We start from the raw sequence: 20,928 nt of genomic DNA, 5'->3' as shown, positions 1-20,928 counted from the left end.
AAATAACATTTCTAATCTTTCAACTAGTGTATCTAAGGATACTGACATCATTTATAAGGGAGATCATTTATCATTATCATCATTTAGTTCATGTAGATTTTGGAATATAGAATAAAGATATTTTATGGGAAAAACCAAATGTCTGGCATGGACCTAATTGGTACTGTGATACCATGTAAGCCCATGTGTGTTCCAAATAAGTCAATAGCATTTTAACAGCTGGTGGACATAACAGCATTGCACTGTTATGTTCAAGCCCTTTTCTAATTTTTGAATAAAATGCTTTTTAAGTTTCCAGCACTGGAAGATGTTTTTATCCATAGACAGTCACTCTCAGGCAGGTTGTTTTGCTTTGACCAACAATGTGGATTGATTTCATTGGCAGACTTGGGGTGCTGCAAATTCAAAGAGCCAATCAAAACCATCAGAATAGCATCAAACGGCTTTAATAATGGCCTTGACTGGAAATGACAAAAGAGGGTATTGTGCACATCAAAAACATGCAAAGCAACAAAATGAATATTATTCAACATATAGCCTAAGATTTTTACAGAATCCTTCAGCTGTAACATCCTTTGTAATCGTCAACATTTTCATGAGTACTTGTAATTTAATTACATATTTTTACTCAGTAATTGTAAGGATTACAGTTACACTTAAATTATGTAACACTGTTACATTTAAGTAGTTACTCCCCACTGATTACAGTTACATTACAAATGGTTGATATCAGCCATCCTACAGCTCCTCCAGCGCCGGCCGTAAGTACACTTCCTGCTCCTGAAAAACCACCTGCACCTACAGGAGATAAATATGAGTAATACCAAGATCATCATCTCTTTGTTCATCCGTTCAAGTTTTATTTACAAAAGGTGTATACGGAGAGCAGTTCACTGTGTTTGGACCGTGCAGTGATGCCCTGCATGTGTACATAGTAGGGGATGGCTCGATACAACTTTGTCATGTCCAATACCGATACCGCAACTTGGAATATCTGCCGATACCGATATCAATCTGATACCTTCTTTTCTCCTCTGTTAAGTTATTAATAATACATATAGTTTGTATAGATGTACTTTGCTTAATATGGACATCTAAAAATACCATGTTCAAACTGTGCAACAAATATTCTGCTCCCCTAAACGAAGAAATAAAATAGCCCATGATGTTCCTCAAGCCATAAGCTCTTTATTTAAACTTCAAATCAGTGTAAACTGCAAACTGAATGTTTCTTCTTTCACATGTAACCTCTGGGGTCGAAATGTATGTAAAACAATCAACACTAAATGCAACAAGGAGACATTATCCATATATGGGTTCCCAATCCGACCATTTTTGGTGTATTATTTTATAATTATTAAGGCAAAAGAACTCAATTTGACATTATAATGAATAGGCTATAGGCTTAATATTAGTTTGCATCCAGCGTGCTGCGTGGACTTCATTACATCTGCTGCACCGCTGCTACCACAATTATCAAATGCTAAGTTTATACAGTCGGTGACTGTGACTCTCATAAAAGTAATATTTTACAAATCTGCATTATATAAACTAACAAAAGTCAAAATTTGGCGACTTCTAAGTCATTCAGTTAAACTAAACTGAATGATCACTGGAAGTGATTGAACTTTCTACTTTTACTGGAGAGTTGAATCAGTACGGAGAGTTGAATCAGTACGTCTTTTTTACACATACGTTTTTACAAGTATCTGTAGTACTTTTGCCTCCTCTGCATACCACACAGGCAACATTTCTCTTCCTTGCGTGCAAAGTAATTCCACACTGACATGATAAGAGTGCTAGGCGAATTCCCTGTCACTGTCACTCGCTGCAGCAGCTGCGTTTCTGTTTACGGCATGTCGCGCAAAGTTAAGTTGAGCATTTGGGCTTAGGTATCAGATCGGACGGGCTATAGGCTAGTTGTTTTTTTCAATGTTCGATCCTGAAATTTTGACCAATATCGGACTGATACCGATCCTGAGTATCGGATTGAGCCACCCCTACAATAAAAGCAAGATTGAATATTTGAATTGAATAAAATGTTCAAAACTGCAAATAAATGAAGGATAAATTAAGGAAAGGATAAATAGGACATTAGTTTAGGCTGTGGAAATATCCTTTTTTTTTGTCGGCCCAATGTTTTCAATGTATTTGTAATACCTGAAGATAGACTTTCATTAAGATGAATAATATAAATAAAATATAATAGTAATTTACCCAGTGACTGGAGGAATGCCACCAGACCCCCAGCTGCCACACCTCCTCCATTAGCAACTGCAAAATATGCCATTAGTTTGGCAGCAAGGGAGCCTGCTGCTATCCCAGTTGAGGTGAAACCCAGGGAGGCCAGGAGAGTAGGAGTCAAGACCACAGCACCGGCCCCACCTGGACAAGAGCACAACAGAAGTCACATTCTATTAATGAGAGTATAAAATATGGGGGATTTTCCCCTCAATTACTTAAGAACATGGACTTCACGCTCTCATCTGGCAAAAGTAAATAAATCGATCAACTACTGTGTTGCTGCAAAAAAATGACATCCCTTTAGTATTATTTAGATCAAGACAATCAAATGTATTGCTTTTAAACATTTTAATTGTGCTGTGAGAATGTTGAACTATGAATTTAAGAAAGTGCAGTGTTTTGAGTTTCACAATTTTCATTTGACATTGTGCCAAAGCAACTGAGATCAGATTAACTGGTTCAAAAACCTTTAAACATTAAATCCAGAGATTTTGTAAATGTCTTACCTGCAGCTGTAACAATGATCTTACCTGTCAATGAAACACACAAAAAGCAAATATGAGCATATTAATTCACCCTGAGCTATCATGAACATAATGTACAATGTAGAGCAAAATAACAGAAACACAGAGTCACAGTATTATAAAAGAAGACATGCACAACTGGGCAACCTTAGATCTTTAGGTATAGTCGTTGTGTGATAAACTGACAGGGGTGATGACTTAATGAATGAGGAAATGCAAAGGTGTACATGCTTCAGGCTCTGCAGGATGAAGGAGACAGAACAATTCAGTGTTTGTTAAAGTAAACCTGCCAGTGAGCAATTGTAAGAAAACTACTTGATTACTTAACTTCAGTAATCTTTAAAGTAAGCGACTGAGAACAGAAGTGGCCGAACAGCCGACTGGGATCTTTATTGATGACACAGTCAAATACTGCACATGTCAATGACACATCAACATCAGAATGGTAAAACAGCAAAACAGCCCCGAGGCACGCCCTCTCCAGACTCTTTATACTACTGTTGGCGTGTGTGTGTCACATGTCATTGTGTCAAATCAGGTCAACTTGACCTGGAATGTTCCAGCCAAGATTCGGTTTCCTGGAATTCTACTCGTAAGTATTGATGTCCTGATCTCCTTTGGGAATATCAATATGGTAAAAACAACTCCATACGACATCCCCAACTCACATTTCACTTATGATGCACACATATCTGCCTCTACACAATATATTTTTAACACTAAATATTAATAAAATGTATGTTGGGAAATAAATAATTATAAACTTGATTTATTGTTGACTTGATGTGAGTGTTGAATATGTGGTAAAACAGAACTGTTGAAATAAGTTGCAGAGAAATGTACTTGGTTCCTGAGCTGCCTTCAGCCAATAACTGAAGGTGATGTAACATGAACTAAACGTTTGTAATGTGTTATTTGAAAATATTCAAAGAAGAAGAAACTCCACTGCCCACAACAAGATCACCCCCCCCCCCCTTGTTATAATACATACATAACCTGTCTTGTGTGAGCCTCAAAACTTGACCCTGTGCGTAAAGATTAGAAATGTCTCTGGCAGTATTGTCTCTAGCCTACAAAAACTGAAGTTATCAACTTGACAGGACAGAGGAAATTCTCCAGAAGAAACACAACCTGTACTGTGTGTTGCTCAATAGTGTTTTGCTGTTATTGTCTTTGTGATGCTACGGCGACGTAGAGCTGCCAACCATGTAAATATAGTTTGACTCAGTAACATGTTATAACGTGAAAGGTTTCACGTTATAACGTGATATTTATTACGTCATAACGTGATATATATCACGTTATTTCATGATAGGAAACCATCATGTTATTACATGATATGGTATTTTCACGTTATAACGTGAAATTATCATGTTATTTCTTAATGAGAAATGATGCAACGTCAAGCGGGTCGGATTCATTCTTTGTTCGGTACAACCCCATGCTTTTCAAAATCCTTCGGAGAGTGCGCATACTGACAACAATACCATCTACAGTGTTCAACAACTGTAGAATGTCACCATGTCTTAAACCAAGCTTGAAATAGAACTGAATCAAGTCATGTAGACGAGCCATGGTCCTTGACTGAACCTGTGAAGTGTTGGAGTGCTGAATGGCCTAATATCATGAAATAACATGATGAATGCTTAACATGAAATAACGTGATAGTTGCATATCTCAGAATAACGTGATAATGTGTTATCTCAGAATAACGTGATAATGTATTATCTCAGAATAACGTGATAATGTATTATCTCAGAATAACGTGATAATGTGTTATCTCAGAATAACGTGATAATGTATTATCTCAGAATAACGTGATAATGTATTATCTCAGAATAACGTGATAATGTATTATCTCAGAATAACGTGATAATGTATTATCTCAGAATAACGTGATAATGTGTTATCTCAGAATAACGTGATAATGTGTTATCTCAGAATAACGTGATAATGTATTATCTCAGAATAACGTGATAATGTATTATCTCAGAATAACGTGATAATTGCATATCTCAGAATAACGTGATAATGTATTATCTCAGAATAACGTGATAATTGCATATCACGAAATAACGTGATATTTTCATGTTATAACATGATAATTTCTTGTTATAACATGAAAATACTGCATCATGAAATAACATGATAATTTCACATCATGAAATAACGTGATAATTATCACGTTATAACATGATAAATATCACGTTATAACATGAAACTTTTCACGTAATAACATGATACTGAGCCAAATATATATTGGGCTTGGCAGCTCAGCGCTTCCGTACGTTATGACGTAATAAATATCACGTTATAACATGTTACTGAGTCAAACTATATTTACATGGTTGGCAGCTCTACGTCGCCGTACGTAATAACATGATACTGAGCCAAATATATATTGGGCTTGGCAGCTCAGCGCTTCCGTAGTCCACCCATTGCTGTGTTGAATAGACAGAAAATACAATCAGACTTACCTCTTTCTGAAAAGGAAAACACACAGTGTCCATCATCTCAGCAGTATAACACTAACCACTTTATGGAACAGACCACATGTATATTTTATATCCTGGCTGTGAAACAATGGAATCAAAGAGGTATTTATACTCACAAATGTCTTCCATATCCATGCTCAAACTCATCAGGTGTGTGTTTTCTGCAGAACAAATTTACATTTGACAAATTTGTTTCCTGGTCTTGATGCTCACAAACCCACTTCACAGTTGCATTGAGGAAACTCTCTGGCTCCCTCTTCTGTTCAGATCTTAACATAGTTTTGTTTCTCAGTAATCGAAACTATCATTCAGTGTTTAGATCTCAGTACAGTTAAGGCAGGTCTGAGCACAGAAAGACATGGACCCTGGTGAGTGTCACTGTTCCTTTTACAATACTGATACATGACTTTGAAAGTTAATACTTATATGTATAATGTAACATATTTCAGGTGATTAATGAATGCATCCTAAAAATCTTTGGTTTTAATGCTTGTTTTTGTCTCGTGCCTCAGTTACAGCTGCAGCAGGAGCAGGTGAGACTTGATGACTCAGCTACTTTTTTTTTTTTTTTACTCAGTTTAAAGACTTCCTCTTGAAAAGTTACTGAACATGCTGACATTTTTATCATGCATTACTTATATTTAGAGCAGGGGCAGATTCTGATAGGGGCTATGCCTGCAGATTCTGATAGGGGCTATACGTGCAGATTGTGATAGGGGTGATGTGGGCATCATGCGGGGGCGGAACATGGCGCACGCACATAAAAAACAAAACGAAAAACAAAAACGATGGGTTTTCTATCGCTCATTTGTTCGTCACGTATACTTTTTTGTAATGTCACTAGTGTTGGGAAAGTTCACGTTCTACATGAACTAGTTCAGTTCATAGTTCACACATTTTAAAATGAATTAGTTCAGTTCATAGTTCATAATTCCAAATTATGAACTAAGTTCACAGCTCCAAAAAATGAACTAGTTCAGTTCTTTTTTTTCAATACGTTGCGAACTATACTCTTTTAAAATTGTTGCCGCAATTATTTCATTAGTTTAACACTGAAACTATGTGTCAGATTTCATCCGTTAGATTGTTCCCTTCCTTGTCGATTTTCTCATAAAAATCGCTAAGATAATTATATGATACCTCCTTATGTCCACATGCTGCTGTCGCCTCCATGCTGTTTTTTGTTTTGTTTTGATGATGGCAGTGCGACACTGGCTGCCGTTGCCTTTGGTTGCCAGATCCACTCAAGTTGAGCTCTACTCAACTGTGGCGCTCTCGCACTTGTAATCTGGCACAGACAAAGAAGCACACGCAACGGTTGGGCAACACTTTAGTGCGATGTGTTTTTTGCCTGAACCTTATTGAACGAAATTAAAAAAGAGTGAACGTGACGTTCACAGACACCAGAATGAACGCGTTCATAGTATCGTTCATCAGGCAGAAATACCGTTCGTTCGTTCAAGTTCACCAAAATTATGAACGAGTTCATGAACTTTCGTTCAATGGACGCGTTCATGCACAACACTGAATGTCACTGTGTGTGGATGAACTCACCTTGTTGGAGTGGTCACCCTCCTAGTTTGTGAACTAGCAGTGTCTGCCTGCTGAGAGTATCTCACAGTCAGAAGTAGGAGATGTGGAGAGGACCGAAAGGGCCGCCATGTGGAAGAACCGCCACAGATATAGAGGCATCTCTTCATTTACCAAAGAAAATATTGGAGACCGTATCTCATCATTATGCCTACTATCTCTCCATCATTACAAAAGAGATACCCCTAACCTGACTCCCAACTGCCATAATTAAAAGAAAAAAACATGTTAAATGACGTGTCATTTAGCTTTTTGTCTTTAATAACTAAATAAGTTGCTCTTGACTGTGACATGAATTTTCCATGTCTCACTAAACTCAAACCACAGCACAGAAAACAAAGTGTTGCATTTCAGTGTTGTACAACAGAGAGTACCATAAATCTACCAATACTAAGAAGACTACAAAACACAGATTCTTTTTCATGAGAAACTGGTCAAAACATTTTATTGCTCTTCAAACAATAAACAGTATTATGTGCCAGCTGTCCTGTAGGCCCAAATCATGAGATTCAGACATCCTAATTAAGAGACTAAGAAAATGCTTCCTTTTAATTTGGTGAATGCAATAACCTTCTTACATTTTAAAGCTGTCCACTTAGTCAGCACTAGAAACTAAATTGATTGTGCTGTGTTCTTGTCCATATGCAGTAGGAGCTGTTGTGGCAGCTCCTTTTGTTCTGGGGGCAGCAGGTTTCACCTCAGCCGGGATAGCAGCAGGCTCTGTGGCTTCTAAAATGATGTCAGTTGCTGCAGTTGCAAATGGAGGAGGAGTGGCAGCAGGAGGTGTGGTGGCTACTCTACAGTCAGCAGGTAAAAGCCATAAGTGGAAATTTTGTTGTGGACTTAGTTGTTGTATTTTCATGGTAACATCATCATTGCTGGAACAATAATCACAGGGCCATTAAAAACTTTTTAACTTTCAATAACTGCAACAACATCAACATTAAATAATATTTAAGTGGCATACCTGAAATTTAAACGTCACATCACAAAACAAATTTGTGTAATACAGGTAAGTACAATAATGATACTTATATATATACTAAGATGACAATAATACCACTGTTTCATTGAGATTTGGGGCTTTTAGCTAATAAGTTGTTCAAATCCATTTATGTCTTTTTGAGAATCATCCAATATGTGTTATATCACTGCAGGTGCGGCTGGTCTGTCTGGAGCTGCCACTGCAGTTGTGGGTGGTGCTGGAGCAGCAGTGGGATGGCTGGCTAGCTTCATCAGCTGAAAATCCTGATGGAATAATGTATAAGGAATAGTACATACGCTTATCTGATGGAAACAATTGGAAATTCTATCAATGAAGGAGAGCGTTTGTGCTTTGAAATGTTTCCTTATATGCATTTAATTTGAGATTATGTTTTGACATTTCTGCAAACATACTGAACTTTAACTAAATAAAATGCGGCTGAAAAGTATTAAGTGGTTTATTATCTTGTTTTTTAAATGTAGGTAACAGTAATAAACTCTGATGCTCAAATTAGAGAGATCTTATCATCTCAGAAATGTTAAACATGAGTTTCATTGTATTGTGTGTGTCTGGACTGGACACAGTATCACTGAACTGTCAATTTTGTACCTGTTATTAATAAGGTTGATGAGTTGGGATAATATTAATCCTAGATAGAGTTCCTTTTCAAGAAAAATGACATTTGTGAATGAAAAAACAGAATTTCTATAAGATCTTGTGTCAGAAAATGCTTTGGTATCCTTTTTTCAGATTAAATAACAAAATCATATTTAAATTAAAGCTGCAAGCAGCGTTGGGCGGGACCTTGCACCTTTGTGCACGTCGGGCTTTGGCGAAGCGGAAAGGTTTCCGTTAGGGGCATTTAGATGTCTTCAGACCAGGGCTTTTATCAGACACTGCAATAAGTAGATATACATTACACACACACACACTCACACACACAAACACACTCACACATATACACACACACAAACACACACATTCACACATATACACAAACACACAAAAACACACTCACTCACACATACACACACAAACACACACACACACTCACACTCTCTCTCTCTCTCTCTCTCTGTCTGTGTAGACATTTAGACTGAGCAACTGAAATTAACTGCCAACACTTTGATGAATCAAACAGTAGAGGAACTTATTTCCAGTGAAACCTGTAGATATGTTTGTAGGTCATGCTCTTGTACTTTGGTTTGATCTAGACTTTGACAGCATTGTCAGTGAAGTAGTTGACAGACTGCACAGATATCTAAAAACATAATAATACTGTTAATAAACTTGAACTAGAAACAGAAAACTGATTAATCAGGATGACTGCACAGCACAAATGAGCCAGCTGCACACACACACACACACACACATGCACACACGCACACAAATTATTCCCTAGATATCCTGACTATAATATGTTTTTATCTTTTTTATATATAGAGTGAATGAAGGGTGGTAGGTCAATCTTGAACTTGTAAGCCATGTGCCAATGTTTGTTACACCTGTAAGAATATGATTGGATGTTTTCAGTCAGCTGGAGCAGCCAATGTTTTATGTACATACTGTACATTTAAGTTCCAGGATAACTGGCGTTAAAACATATGTTCTTAAGCTACAAATAAACAAGAAACCTGTTTATATCACATTCTCTGACTCAACTTAAAGATCTTGTCTTTCCTCTAAACTTTTGTCAAGCCCTATGCTATGCTCTATTTGATATTATTGCCCTCTGGTGGCTTACCATGACTAATTTATCTAAACATAGCACAAAAAGTAAGGAAATGTGTGTTTGGTAGATTATTTCTTTGTTGTAGCAATGCTTCTTGGCAATAAATCTTACACCCTTGGAAAGCCTGTTTATTTTTCTTTGAAATGGTGCCACATTTGTAAGGAACATGAATTTGTGGGATGAGCAGTAGAGCTCGAGCTGAGTATGTGGGTTGCACCGCTGAAAAATGCAGTCTATGATCAACAGACACAGTGCTGTGGCAGGGCTAAGACTCAGCTTCTGTTGCCCCCCCCCCCCCCCGGCCTGGCTGAGGCTAACTTGAACAGGGATAAAACAGTCTCTTCTAGACTTTCCAAATGTTATGAATGGATCAAATTCTGCTAGTGAAACGAGTCATTTCGCCATTCTATGTACCATTTTACAGCTGCTACTTTACCAATGATTATGTGTGGGGAAAATGCATAGCGGCACCTGGTCTTGTTATGCTTCTTCTCTCTTTTTTAAAAATAATAGTGATTTTATGGACTCTGTGAAAATACTTTGAATTGTTAATACTACTGCAGCAACAATAACAGAGGAAAGCTGGCTTTTTTAATGCATTTTATTTTGACTTTGAGCATTGTAACTACATTCAGATTCAGTTAAATTGTGTCACAACATATTTACAACAAACAAAATAACTCACAACAAAATCAGGTGAATATTTATATTGTGTATTTTTAATTGGTTTCAGTTCCATTACAGATGACTGATATTAGCCATTTTGCAGTTTCTTCAGTGTCTTGCTGAGACATGCCTAGAATGAGACACAAGGAATACCAAAAGATCATTATCTCCTTGTTACACTTTTCAATCAAAGCTATTACTGTAGAGTGTAAAATAACTTAAGTATCGGCAGATTATGGGTGTTCCTCTTTACTATGGAAACATAATTATCTATTTATGTCTTTTAATTTGTCAGGTATATGTATTCAGTTAGATGAAAATCGGTATGAATAAAATGTTTACTTTACCCCATGTTCGCAGGAATTCCAGCAGACACCCAAATGTCATTCCACATGAACAAACTTTTATCACTCCGGTGAGAAGTAAGGCTGCAAATCTTCCAAAGTTACCCAGCATATTCAGAATAGCAATAATAATAGAAAACGGTAGGTACACATTCATGGGGTCACCTGGACAAGAACACAGCAGAAGAAACTTTGTGCCTATTGACCAGAATATAATTACTGAGAAAAACTGTAAAAGATTTTTGTGACAAACTTTTTAACATGTGGTGTTTCTGATTGATTTCCAAAGAGTTGGCTAATATCTTACCTTCAAGGAGGATCTTACCTGTCAATAGAAAACAAAAGATTACCATATAAGTCATGTTGAGCACATATGTTTGATGTGCTGATTAATATTAAGAAACAGCATTGTCAGCATTTATACTCACAAAGTTCTTCCATGTCCATGTCTTCCAAGCTTTTTGACAGATCAGCCTTTAATGAGGGTGTTGTATGTAATGTACAACCTGTTGCCCAGGTGAGGCTATATATATCCTGCTTTTGTCATTTCTGAGGAACTGAAACTTACGAGCAACAAATATGTAAACAAAAACAAAAGTATTCCTTTTTTTAACCAGAATCCTTCTTAAGTTCAGCATACATTGATCTAAAATGTATTTATTGTGCACTTGTGTTTTACTCTACATCTGTTCAACTGTAACACCATTTTCAATAGCTCTATGTTTGTTCCCCTTTATGTTGCTTGTTTGTTATCTGATTCATTGTTTGTTTGCTCCCTTTTACCTTGGATTTTATGATATAATGGTTTGACTTCGGTAGATCCAAAGAGTAGTTGCTACCTTGGTAGTTGCTAATCAAGATCCAAATTTTAAAAAAAATTACAAAAGACATTTTATTTGTATAAGATATTTCTCAAAACTCAGTTGACTTTTTCAAAACTCTTCACTCAGTCAGCACAACAGAAGTCAACATGGATTAAACTGAGGATTCCCTTAATTGCTTTGACACAAAATCACCACATCTTTTAATAATTCCTGAACTTTTTTCTCACTAAAAATATACATACAGTAATAATAGTAAATATTATAAATATTTTTTGGATGTTGAAGAAGATGGGAAAGTAGATACATTTTAACTGTATTAAATAGTGAGTGTGAAAGGGAATAAAGGTCTTAAGTAACAATGCAAGACACCATTTACTGGAGGGTATTCCTTGAAATTCACATTCAATCACAGTCACATAAACTTGTCTGTCAACTTAGAATCAGCTGACAAATTCACCTGAATGCTTATTGGTCTCTGTCTCCCCCTGCTGTGGTGAGATTTACTCATTCTCTATTACTGGACCTTGCTTTTTTATTTTATATTCTAATTTTATTCATTTAGTTAGTTGTGAATGAAACAAGAAACAGATATTAATACAGTCAAGTTTTACTTTAAATCTGAAGCAATAAAAACTGAATTGCATAACAGTCCACAATACTAATTGACATGGATTTACTCAGGTTCTTCATCAAAGCGAGTTAGGCCTTCCTCTCTAACAATTTGCTTCACATGCAGACAGAAAAGTGGAGCAACAGTATGAATAACAAGACACCTACAGTTAATGACAGTTAATGACAGGAAAAGAGACACTGAAATTTTGGCACTTAAGTGACGACTACCAGAAATCAAATTTACTCTCAATGGATGTCCATAAGAGCCGAATAAGTTGTCTTTATTGCCTTCAACAATAATAATAAATATAAAGTTAAATATTAAATTGTTTTACTTATATAGTCAATTTGCAACATTAAAATACATTCAGATAATCAATAATCAAGCAACCACATGTACAACATACCACCAACATGCATAAAACAATAGTGAGAGAAGGCACGAGTTTAACAAACAAACTCTGAAGCATACAGACAAACAGTAAAATGATAAAATGATGAATCCAAACGATGACTCTGCACAAAGTGATCTGCTGCTTTTAATTATGTTAGCACATCCAGACTGACTTCTTATCAAAAATAGTTTTAACAAGTCACTTGATGTTTAAGTTACTATAACACTTGTATAATTTCCTATATTTCTATTATTTGGTTCTGTTTTTTTCTATTTTAATTTATTTTAACAGGCTTCCTTGTCATTCGAAGGGTCATGCAGTGTTAATGATTACCTGTATATCAGTACAGAAAATAATACAGCAGATTGCTGGTATATCAGGAAAATTTCTCACTGCAAAGGATATTTTACACAACCAGTTTTGAGTACCAATTTCTAAGAAGGCACTTTTTTCAAATAAAGGGTTTAAAAGATGTAATTCATGTTTTTTAATAATGGTTATCAAATTATTTACAACTGCTTTATAGAGCAGTAATAAGTAATTCAGTAATTCATTTACAGATTTAAGATAACTGACTATTGTGAATAAATCCTTTGGTTAGTGATAATCCTATCTGTTTAGTTATAATACAGTTATAAGCCATTACAAAAGCCATTAATAAATCCAAAAAGTCAAGCAAATTTTTGACAACGTAGCAAGACAAATACTGATCTAAATAATGGCTTAGAATTCATCAATAAGCATTATGACAGTAATCTATAAACCCATTAGTCACAATTTATAAACTCCCTATAAACTGTTGTAGGTGGGACTAATCTATAAACTGATAATAACCAAAACAGGTACACTTACCCTCTGAATGGATTGAAATGTTTAACAGGAAACATATAAACTCATAATATAATAACGTGATTTATTGAAATGACATCAAATTTGTATTATATATTAGTTATACTGCATCAAGTAAGATTTTCTTATTATTATTATTATTATTATTATTATTATTATTATTATTATTATTATTATTATTATCATTATAATCATAATCAAAAACTTTTATCATCAAAATGTTATCAAAACTATAGTTTTGATAACATTTTCCATCAATTCCAACTTCAGCTGCTGAATGCCAAACTGACATGTCCCTTTACTCTCCTCTGCTTATGCACGGTGATGTCCTCCTCAAAAAAGGTTACTTGAGTGCTGAAGATGTCTCTTTGTCCTTAATTTCTTTCTTAGCAACCCTCTGAGCAATCCCATAGGGCACATGGCAGGCCACTGTCCCCAGCTCCGCTGCTCCTTCCACATGAAACATCTGGTCATCAAAGAAAATATGTGGTCGGATCTTCTCTAGCATGGGACCCTTGGGTGCCCCTGCCAGAAAGAGAGCCTCATCAATCTCTAGTCCCCATGAGCGAAGAGTTTTTAGGGCTCTGGTACCAGAACTGGCTGCGCTGCGAGCTGTCACCAGGTAGGTGCGGATAGGGCAGTCCATGCGCTGGCCTTTGCCATAAAACTTCTTCTGCAGCTTTCCTAAAGCCTCCAGGAAGCCCTTCAGTGGCCCCTGCAGACAGAAGGGAGGATGCAGTCAGCCCACAGTGCACTTCGGATGTTTTCTGTGTACATTTGGGTCAGGGGACATTATATTCATATCTGTTAAAATCTCAGCCAAGTAAACAAACTGTGCCCCCTAAGCACTTCACCAAGTTAAAGGACAATTTCAGTTTATAATAACTTAGGTATTACTTTAATCTCTTCATAGCCATCGTTCATCCACCCAGGCCTAATTACATCATACTGACCAAATTAATCATTATGATCTTGAAATGCTGTGACAGAGCAAAAAAACAAACTTAACAAATATAAAATTATGACTCAAACTGGCTGTTGTAACCATCACAGTTTGACCAACTGTACTGAATACAGGTGTGCATGCACAATGTTTTCCTGCTCAATTAAGGACTATTGTCGACAACTCAGGTGTGCTCACTTTGTCTAATTGTTTGTTTCTTGTCATGTCAGATTTTGTTGTAGCTATAACCCCATGTTCAGTTCACAGTTCATACAAATTATGATTCTGATTGAAATTAAGGTAAAAAGTAATAATACCCAGATTTTAATAACCCAGAATTGAATATACTGAATGTACTATATTTTCAATAGCTGCGATAATTGTCACTCTGTGTATACTGTACATGGTCCAGTGGCTTGTTTTCGTGTGCCTTCTCATGCTCAAAGAACTTGTCCAGTCCGTGGGCCTTAAAAATGCGTTCGGACTCATCAGAGAAGAGGACGGCGTCGCCATCGAATGCAACACGCAGCTGAGTCTCTGACACTTCCTTCATCTTCTCTCGGGTGAACATGGTGGCTGCTGCTATACCTGATTCACACACAGTACATACACATCTTACAGTTTATGTACACTGACAGAGTTCAACTGCTGTTGAAAATCAGTTCCACATCACCAGATCTTAGCAGCACATATCACACACTATATTGGACTTCTGGTGTTACAGTTTGTTAGTGAAATTTGACTCTGTACTGACCTTCCTGCAGAGCTTCTCGAACCTTTGATGCATCAGCAGACAGGTATAAGTTAGTGTGGTAAGCCTTCAGGTAACCTATGGGACTGTTTCCCCCAGTCATACAGAAGCGCTCGATGAACAACTCTGCAGACAGGGGGAAGCAAAAGTTCAGTCAACAGTCACTATGCATAAAATTTAAAATGTTGAGAAGCCAATTGATCACAGCAGTTCACACAAAAAGGTCAACTGTTTAGTAAAGATTTCTAAATGAGCCACGTACGTTAGTTATTGTTGTTGTGTGTACACCACTCATATTTAGCCTGTATATTTCTGTATGAATGGCAATGTAAGTTAAAGGACCAGTGTGACCAGTGTGTAAATGTGATTATGTTTTCATTGTTACCTTAGAATGAGCCCTTTACATCTACATAGGGATCAGGTCCTCTTCCACAGGTGCCACCATGTTGCACCACTTTGTTTCTACAGAGGCCCAGAACAGACAAACCAAACACTGGCTCTAGAGAGGGCCGTTCACAACTTTTGTATGTTCTCTCTCATACTTGAATGGGTGCAAGTGGGATATTCAATTGGTTGGTCACCGCTAGATGCAACTAAAGCCTACACACTGGTCCTTTGAATGTTGTTCTCACAATTTTCATGAATAACATTTAAGTACCAGGTATGCTTCCATGCTTCCAACCTGAGATAGATCATGTTTCTGCAATTTTAGAAAGTAACAACAAGGAATGAAGATTCAGGGGCGACTGGTGGCAAAACCACCTATTTTTACATTCATTACCATAACATAAAACATCGGTTGCCAGCGATGTGTTACTCTATGCAGCAGAGCAGGGAAAGGAACATTGAACCCGGTGTGATGTGAAAGCAAAGAGCCTGAGATCTTGTCTCGGGCAGTGCAGATTTTTCCGCTTGGCTTGACTACATCAGTGGGTGATGGCGGGTGTGGGATCCCCGATTCCCATCACTTCCCCTGGGGGACATTATGTGGGTTGTGGACCATGAGAAAGATCCCATCATAACCAACGGCAGTCCCCATTCATCGACAGGGAGGAGGATGACCCTTTATATTGAATGGGAATTGGTGGATATGCAGGGCTTCATGAAGGAAATAAACAAAATAGCTTCAGTTGAACCTTCATCACAGAACAAGAGATTCTTAGAGTACAAGCCAGTTAATTTTCCTTTCCTTTTCTCTTGGTCTTTGTCTTCTTCTCTCTTCTTCTCACCGAGTCAACAGAGGATACTGTGATGTCTTGAGTAGATTTCATGTGACTTGAAGAGGGACACTGGGTCATAAAGTCATTCACAGTGTGGGAATAGAGAGGACCAGCTGTACAGAGTCTACAACAGTCCAGCAGTGTGTTTCTGTGCGTGTCAACACATGGATCTGTGCTTGGTCTTGCACTATGTCAGGAGATCACACAATGAAAACCCACAGGTTTTGTGAAATTGATACCAACTGTCCAAGTAACCACATTAAACACACACAGAATGCTTAATTCCAGTTCAGTTTACAGGCTTGTTATTGATCTAAAAGGAAATAAAAAGGGGCAACCTTGCTGAGTTGATGACTTGACAGCTTTCACTGAGTAGGTCAGAAAATCAGCTGCACAGCAAATACTACCTCAGTTCATTCAGATGATATTGGAATCACACATGAATGAAGTGTCTAAAATTGACATTTAATAATATTATTTTGAATAAATGAAGTGTGCAGATGAGTGTAGTGTGTAATGCATGCAAAGAATTCATGAAACCCTAACCAATCTGGCTTGTGGAGGTCTAGAGAGAAGAGAAGAGAATTCTGCATATTGGCTCCTGAGCCAGGAGAGCAAAGCAACCACACAAGCAGCAGGCGGAGAGAGAGTGATGTCAAAGAGTAAATAATGCATTGGTTGGGAACTGCTTTCTGCTGTGGATTTGTCACACTGGTGAGTGTTTGAATAGTATATGTTGGATTGACTTGCGATAAACTGTGTGCGGGAGCACTGCAGCACACGGAAAGGGGAAAAGTCACCTATGTAACAATGTGACTCATTCATGTGTTTTTAGTTATTTTGTCTTTAACATATACAATAGTGCTGTATAGCACAGAGAAATAAACTGAATCAGAGTTTGGCTTTTCATTTGATGTTCTAATAAAAATAAAATTATAGCACCACTTAAAGTTACATTATTTGGTATTCAATAAAAAATCTCTTTGATTTTTATCCATTGGATATGAGAGATGATTGTAAAATGATAAAAACATCACCCTTCATTAACAATTTACCAATTTACCAACTGTAGATATGATGCCTTAATTAAAAGAGCGAGATAAAGAGTCCAGAGTTGCTCAGATTATAAACCTTATGGTGAGCAATAATAAATCTCCCAGAGAACAAAGGAGACTGGAATAGACAAGTCTGTTTGCACAATTAAATGCTGTAAATTAATTGGTGTCCTCCAGTCCCTTCTTTTCTCTGGAGGTCTGCTGTTCTTGAACTGAGAAACACTTAATTCAACAGCAATTTGCCGGATGACTATGTTTCAACCGCAGTAATAAAGGTTAGTAACTCATTAATCAGGGGTTCTTCCACTACTGTACAATTTTCCATTAAGTCTGCAGTTTTGTCAGTGTCCTATGAAAACCAGACATCTCCAAAATGTGATAGAGAGAGAGTAGTCTTGTTTATTTAGCTTAAAGGTTCTATGTGAAATTCAGAAATTCCCTCTCATTAGTGAAAGTGTTAGCCATTAAGTGAGCTACAGTCAGCAATAATATTATATTACATGTAAACCTTCAGTATATTGAGAAAATTGTAAGTGCATGAACACCATCCATCAAAAACATGTGTGTGTGCATGTGTGTTTGCGCGATACACAGGTTTTCATCATCCCTGTGTATCAGTAACTCACGGTGGTGATTAATGGTATTGATGAGTCGCAGGCCAACATATGCGTGGTTATTGGTCATGAGCACCACATCAAAGAGCTCCTCGCTCTCGGGATAAAGCTCCCTCAGTTGAGTGTTCACAGCCTCCAGAGCCTGGGAACAAGTCCAAAAACGATTTGAGCTATAAAACAGATCATACTGAATCCCTGCAGTGTGTGTGAGTGTGTTTGTTTGAGTGGGTTGGTGTTTAACGTATATTATCCATCCACCTCCTCCAGAGTCACATCCTAAAACATAACACTGATACCAAGGAATCACTCTAAATTTGGTTTGATATAGTGTGTATGTGTATGAGTTTTTGAGTGTGTGCTTGGATGTGCTTGTGTATGTTTCTCCACCTCTTCCTCTCTCTGACCTTGACAAAGGAGAAGGCAGGGCCAGGGCTGAAAGGCTCCGTTTCATGTTCCACCTGATACTTGATGTACTCCTCCATGCCTTGCTGCTCGTAAATCTGCTGCTCCTTCTCCATGTTGAAGAGGACTCTCGACGAAACAGCGATAGTGATGGCATTCTCCGGCTTAGGCTGGAGGATCAGAGGTTAAATGTTTATTGTGTCATACAACCAGGTTTCATTGTTGCAACTGTTCTTGAAATTCATTCATACCTTTTTTACTAAGCAAAATCTTGTGGAGAAGATTATTAATGTTCTCAGCAGCTGTATAAGCATAATGAAACTGTTGTCTCTTGAAACTTTTTGACTCTGACTGTTCTCAATAGACAAGAATAATTGAACAAAGGCTTTATTGCCACTGCCTAATATATAACAATGGGTAATCTGAGTGTGCTGATGTGACAGAATAGAAGTGACAGTGTGATATGAAATACTTTCCCCTGCAAAACTCTGATAGTGCATGCACATACCAGAAATTGCTGACACCTGGTAACTCTTTGGAGGCCCCAAATATAACACACAGTAATTATTGTTACTGTAAACATACATGTTTTGATCATATTTTGACTAATAGCCATAAGAAAAGAGTACTAACAGTAGTCATTTAGTTAGTTAAAGTTAGTTAGTTATTAAAATAATTATCTAAACATGACCAATTACTTAAATTACTTAAGAAATAGAAATATTTGTGCTGGACTTACAACAGTGACAACTGTGTGCATCCTGCCATGGCCTGAATCTGTAGTTGTTGTATCTGTTTTTGTATTTGGATACATCTTCTTCAGGTAAGAAATCCAATCGAATCTTTAGGGAGAGCTATCCACCTGATCTGAAACAAGATCCCTCTATGCTCTGCTCAGTTTCCAGCTGACCCAATAAAGCCTCACTGAGCCTCTGTATCCTGTTTCTTACAAATAAATTTCTGCGTAACTTTCTGTTCACTAACTAAACTGAAGGCTGCTACACTCACAATTACACTCTCCTACTGTAATGTGCCAGACCCAGACTCAGATAAAGTTGAAAGGCCAGTGCGTCTGTCTTCTCTCATGTGTCATTTATCATGTGGTATCAGTCTCGGGCACTGTTAAATGAGCCACCTCAAATGTGTGTGCAAGGTTTTCACTGCCAAGAAAGAGCAACACAATACAGTTCCAAAGTGATGACAACAAGATTAAATTTGACTTGAATTCATCCTAGATAAAAATAAAATAACCATTATTGATTCTTCTTGTCCTCATGTCAACACAACAATTTGGATAAAGACAAAAAACAAACTGTGACTGTCAATGGATGCTGCATGAGGCTGTAGGGATACTCACTGGTTTAGGTTTCCTGGTGGGGGTGGAGGGCTTCAAAACTATCCCAGCATCTTCGCAGGGGGCTCGATTGCTGCTCCTGCTGTTGCTGCCATTCCTGGTCAAGTCCTGTCCACCAACGGTCAGAGTTTGTCCGTTATTAAGATTCATCTTACCTCTTCAGCTCACCACTTTCCTAACTCTCTCAGGTCCACACTGAGTCCCAGTGTGTCCCTCGATAGCTCTCTTTATAGTCTCCCTCTTTCTGGCAGGAATTCCCAACAAAGTCCTTACTCACTCTAGCACATTAGCAATTTGAATTCAGTCCTGGTGCACTCAGGAGACAAGATCAATCTGACTTTTGCCGCAGAGCCACTCAGCTAAATGCTCTGAACAAGGCAGAGCAGGCACGAGATGAATAAAAGAGGGATTCAGGAAAAGCACAATTCAAGCTATGAGTAGTTCTTCTAATCTCTGGCATCCTGCGTATTATGTTCCTCGTTCAGCTCCTCTGTGCTTGTCTTTCTCTGTGCGTCCCTCTCTCATACACACAACTGATTTCAAGCCATCTTGCATCCTCCCCCTTTTTAACCCTTTCTGTGTGCATTTCCCTGTAGCATCAGCAGAGCATGTGATTGAACCTATGTGACAACTGCACCCTATTGGACAGAACATGCCAGTATGTCAAAGCACTGCTGTGTCATGATGCTTGTAATGTATTCATGCTTCACTTCTCCTAATATAGCATCTTAGGAGTAATCTAATCTTTTCTCACTCAGTGCAGGATTGGTTAATTTAATAAAAATATGGTTATTGTTTTTGTTTTAGATATTATAACTACAAAAACAGTTTAGGTACATTTTATCCCATCTGATCTCTACCCCCAACATACACTACCATGTTCCTGTTCCTGCTCAGCAGTGTGGGAAATGGAGTCCATCCTTGGTCATTTGCTTCTCACTGTGCATCTAATGATAATGTCTTCTTCCTTGTGTAAACCCCTGCAGGATCTTTCCATGGATTGAATTACAGAGCAGTGGTCTCAGTTGCCAGGCAACCACCAGGGAGTCAGACTGGCTGAGATGCCAGGATCTGATTGGCTGTTGGGACATGAGACTGCATATAGACCCCTCCAGATATGGCATCAGTCAGAGAGACAGGTGATGCTGTGAGCAAAGATGAAAGTGTAGACCTTGTTTTGAGGGTTAGGGTTAAATATTGTTAACTATGCTTTTATCACAACAAATGGGCAATTTACCAACTGCAGATGGTTTCTGGGAAGATGATATTGAGCAGAGATCCATGCAGGGACTAAAGGAACAAAAGGATATTAGAAACTCAGCCTGCTGC

At 37.6% G+C, this 20,928-nt stretch overlaps 3 protein-coding genes across 3 annotated transcripts; 1 reads left to right on the top strand and 2 right to left on the bottom strand.

Annotated features, from left to right (window-relative positions):
- Positions 1-430: 430 nt before the first annotated feature.
- On the bottom strand, positions 431-5,416 carry LOC128375628 (interferon alpha-inducible protein 27-like protein 2A). The gene is made up of 4 exons (XM_053336011.1): positions 5,380-5,416; positions 2,751-2,774; positions 2,218-2,385; positions 431-798 (listed from the first exon to the last, which is right to left on the bottom strand). The coding sequence occupies exons 1-4, from the start codon at positions 5,408-5,410 to the stop codon at positions 689-691; spliced, it is 333 nt and encodes a 110-aa protein (XP_053191986.1). The 5' UTR covers positions 5,411-5,416; the 3' UTR covers positions 431-688.
- Positions 5,417-5,543: 127 nt separating this feature from the next.
- On the top strand, positions 5,544-8,286 carry LOC128375306 (interferon alpha-inducible protein 27-like protein 2A). The gene is made up of 4 exons (XM_053335622.1): positions 5,544-5,631; positions 5,776-5,796; positions 7,502-7,663; positions 8,011-8,286. Exons 1-4 carry the CDS (start codon positions 5,622-5,624, stop codon positions 8,094-8,096), a joined length of 279 nt encoding a protein of 92 aa, XP_053191597.1. The 5' UTR covers positions 5,544-5,621; the 3' UTR covers positions 8,097-8,286.
- Positions 8,287-13,603: 5,317 nt separating this feature from the next.
- Positions 13,604-19,749, bottom strand: LOC128375398 (cytosolic 5'-nucleotidase 1A-like). Its single transcript, XM_053335744.1, has 6 exons — positions 19,603-19,749; positions 18,248-18,415; positions 17,856-17,985; positions 14,958-15,080; positions 14,607-14,791; positions 13,604-13,975 (listed from the first exon to the last, which is right to left on the bottom strand). Exons 1-6 carry the CDS (start codon positions 19,747-19,749, stop codon positions 13,604-13,606), a joined length of 1,125 nt encoding a protein of 374 aa, XP_053191719.1.
- Between the last annotated feature and the right edge of the window lie 1,179 nt (positions 19,750-20,928).

The sequence above is a fragment of the Scomber japonicus genome, chromosome 16 (assembly GCF_027409825.1).
Source record: "Scomber japonicus isolate fScoJap1 chromosome 16, fScoJap1.pri, whole genome shotgun sequence".
NCBI classification, from domain to species: Eukaryota; Metazoa; Chordata; class Actinopteri; order Scombriformes; family Scombridae; genus Scomber; species Scomber japonicus.
Note: the sequence above shows the minus strand (reverse complement) of the source record. Positions and strands in the feature narration are given on the sequence as shown.

What these genes read in the sequence shown, in the direction of transcription:
- LOC128375628 (XM_053336011.1), bottom strand. Translation starts at nt 5,410, where the DNA reads ATGAGTTTGAGCATGGATATGGAAGACATTT. An exon ending in CATGGATATGGAAGACATTT is followed by an intron (nt 2,775 to 5,379) that starts GTGAGTATAAAT and finishes TTTCATTGACAG; the next exon opens with GTAAGATCATTGTTACAGCT. An exon ending in GGCATTCCTCCAGTCACTGG is followed by an intron (nt 799 to 2,217) that starts GTAAATTACTAT and finishes TATCTCCTGTAG; the next exon opens with GTGCAGGTGGTTTTTCAGGA.
- LOC128375306 (XM_053335622.1), top strand. An exon ending in TACAGCTGCAGCAGGAGCAG is followed by an intron (nt 5,797 to 7,501) that starts GTGAGACTTGAT and finishes GTCCATATGCAG; the next exon opens with TAGGAGCTGTTGTGGCAGCT. An exon ending in GGCTACTCTACAGTCAGCAG is followed by an intron (nt 7,664 to 8,010) that starts GTAAAAGCCATA and finishes ATATCACTGCAG; the next exon opens with GTGCGGCTGGTCTGTCTGGA.
- LOC128375398 (XM_053335744.1), bottom strand. Translation starts at nt 19,749, where the DNA reads ATGAATCTTAATAACGGACAAACTCTGACCGTTGGTGGACAGGACTTG. An exon ending in CTGCCTTCTCCTTTGTCAAG is followed by an intron (nt 17,986 to 18,247) that starts GTCAGAGAGAGG and finishes ACTTGTTCCCAG; the next exon opens with GCTCTGGAGGCTGTGAACAC. An exon ending in TCGAGAAGCTCTGCAGGAAG is followed by an intron (nt 14,792 to 14,957) that starts GTCAGTACAGAG and finishes TGTGTGAATCAG; the next exon opens with GTATAGCAGCAGCCACCATG.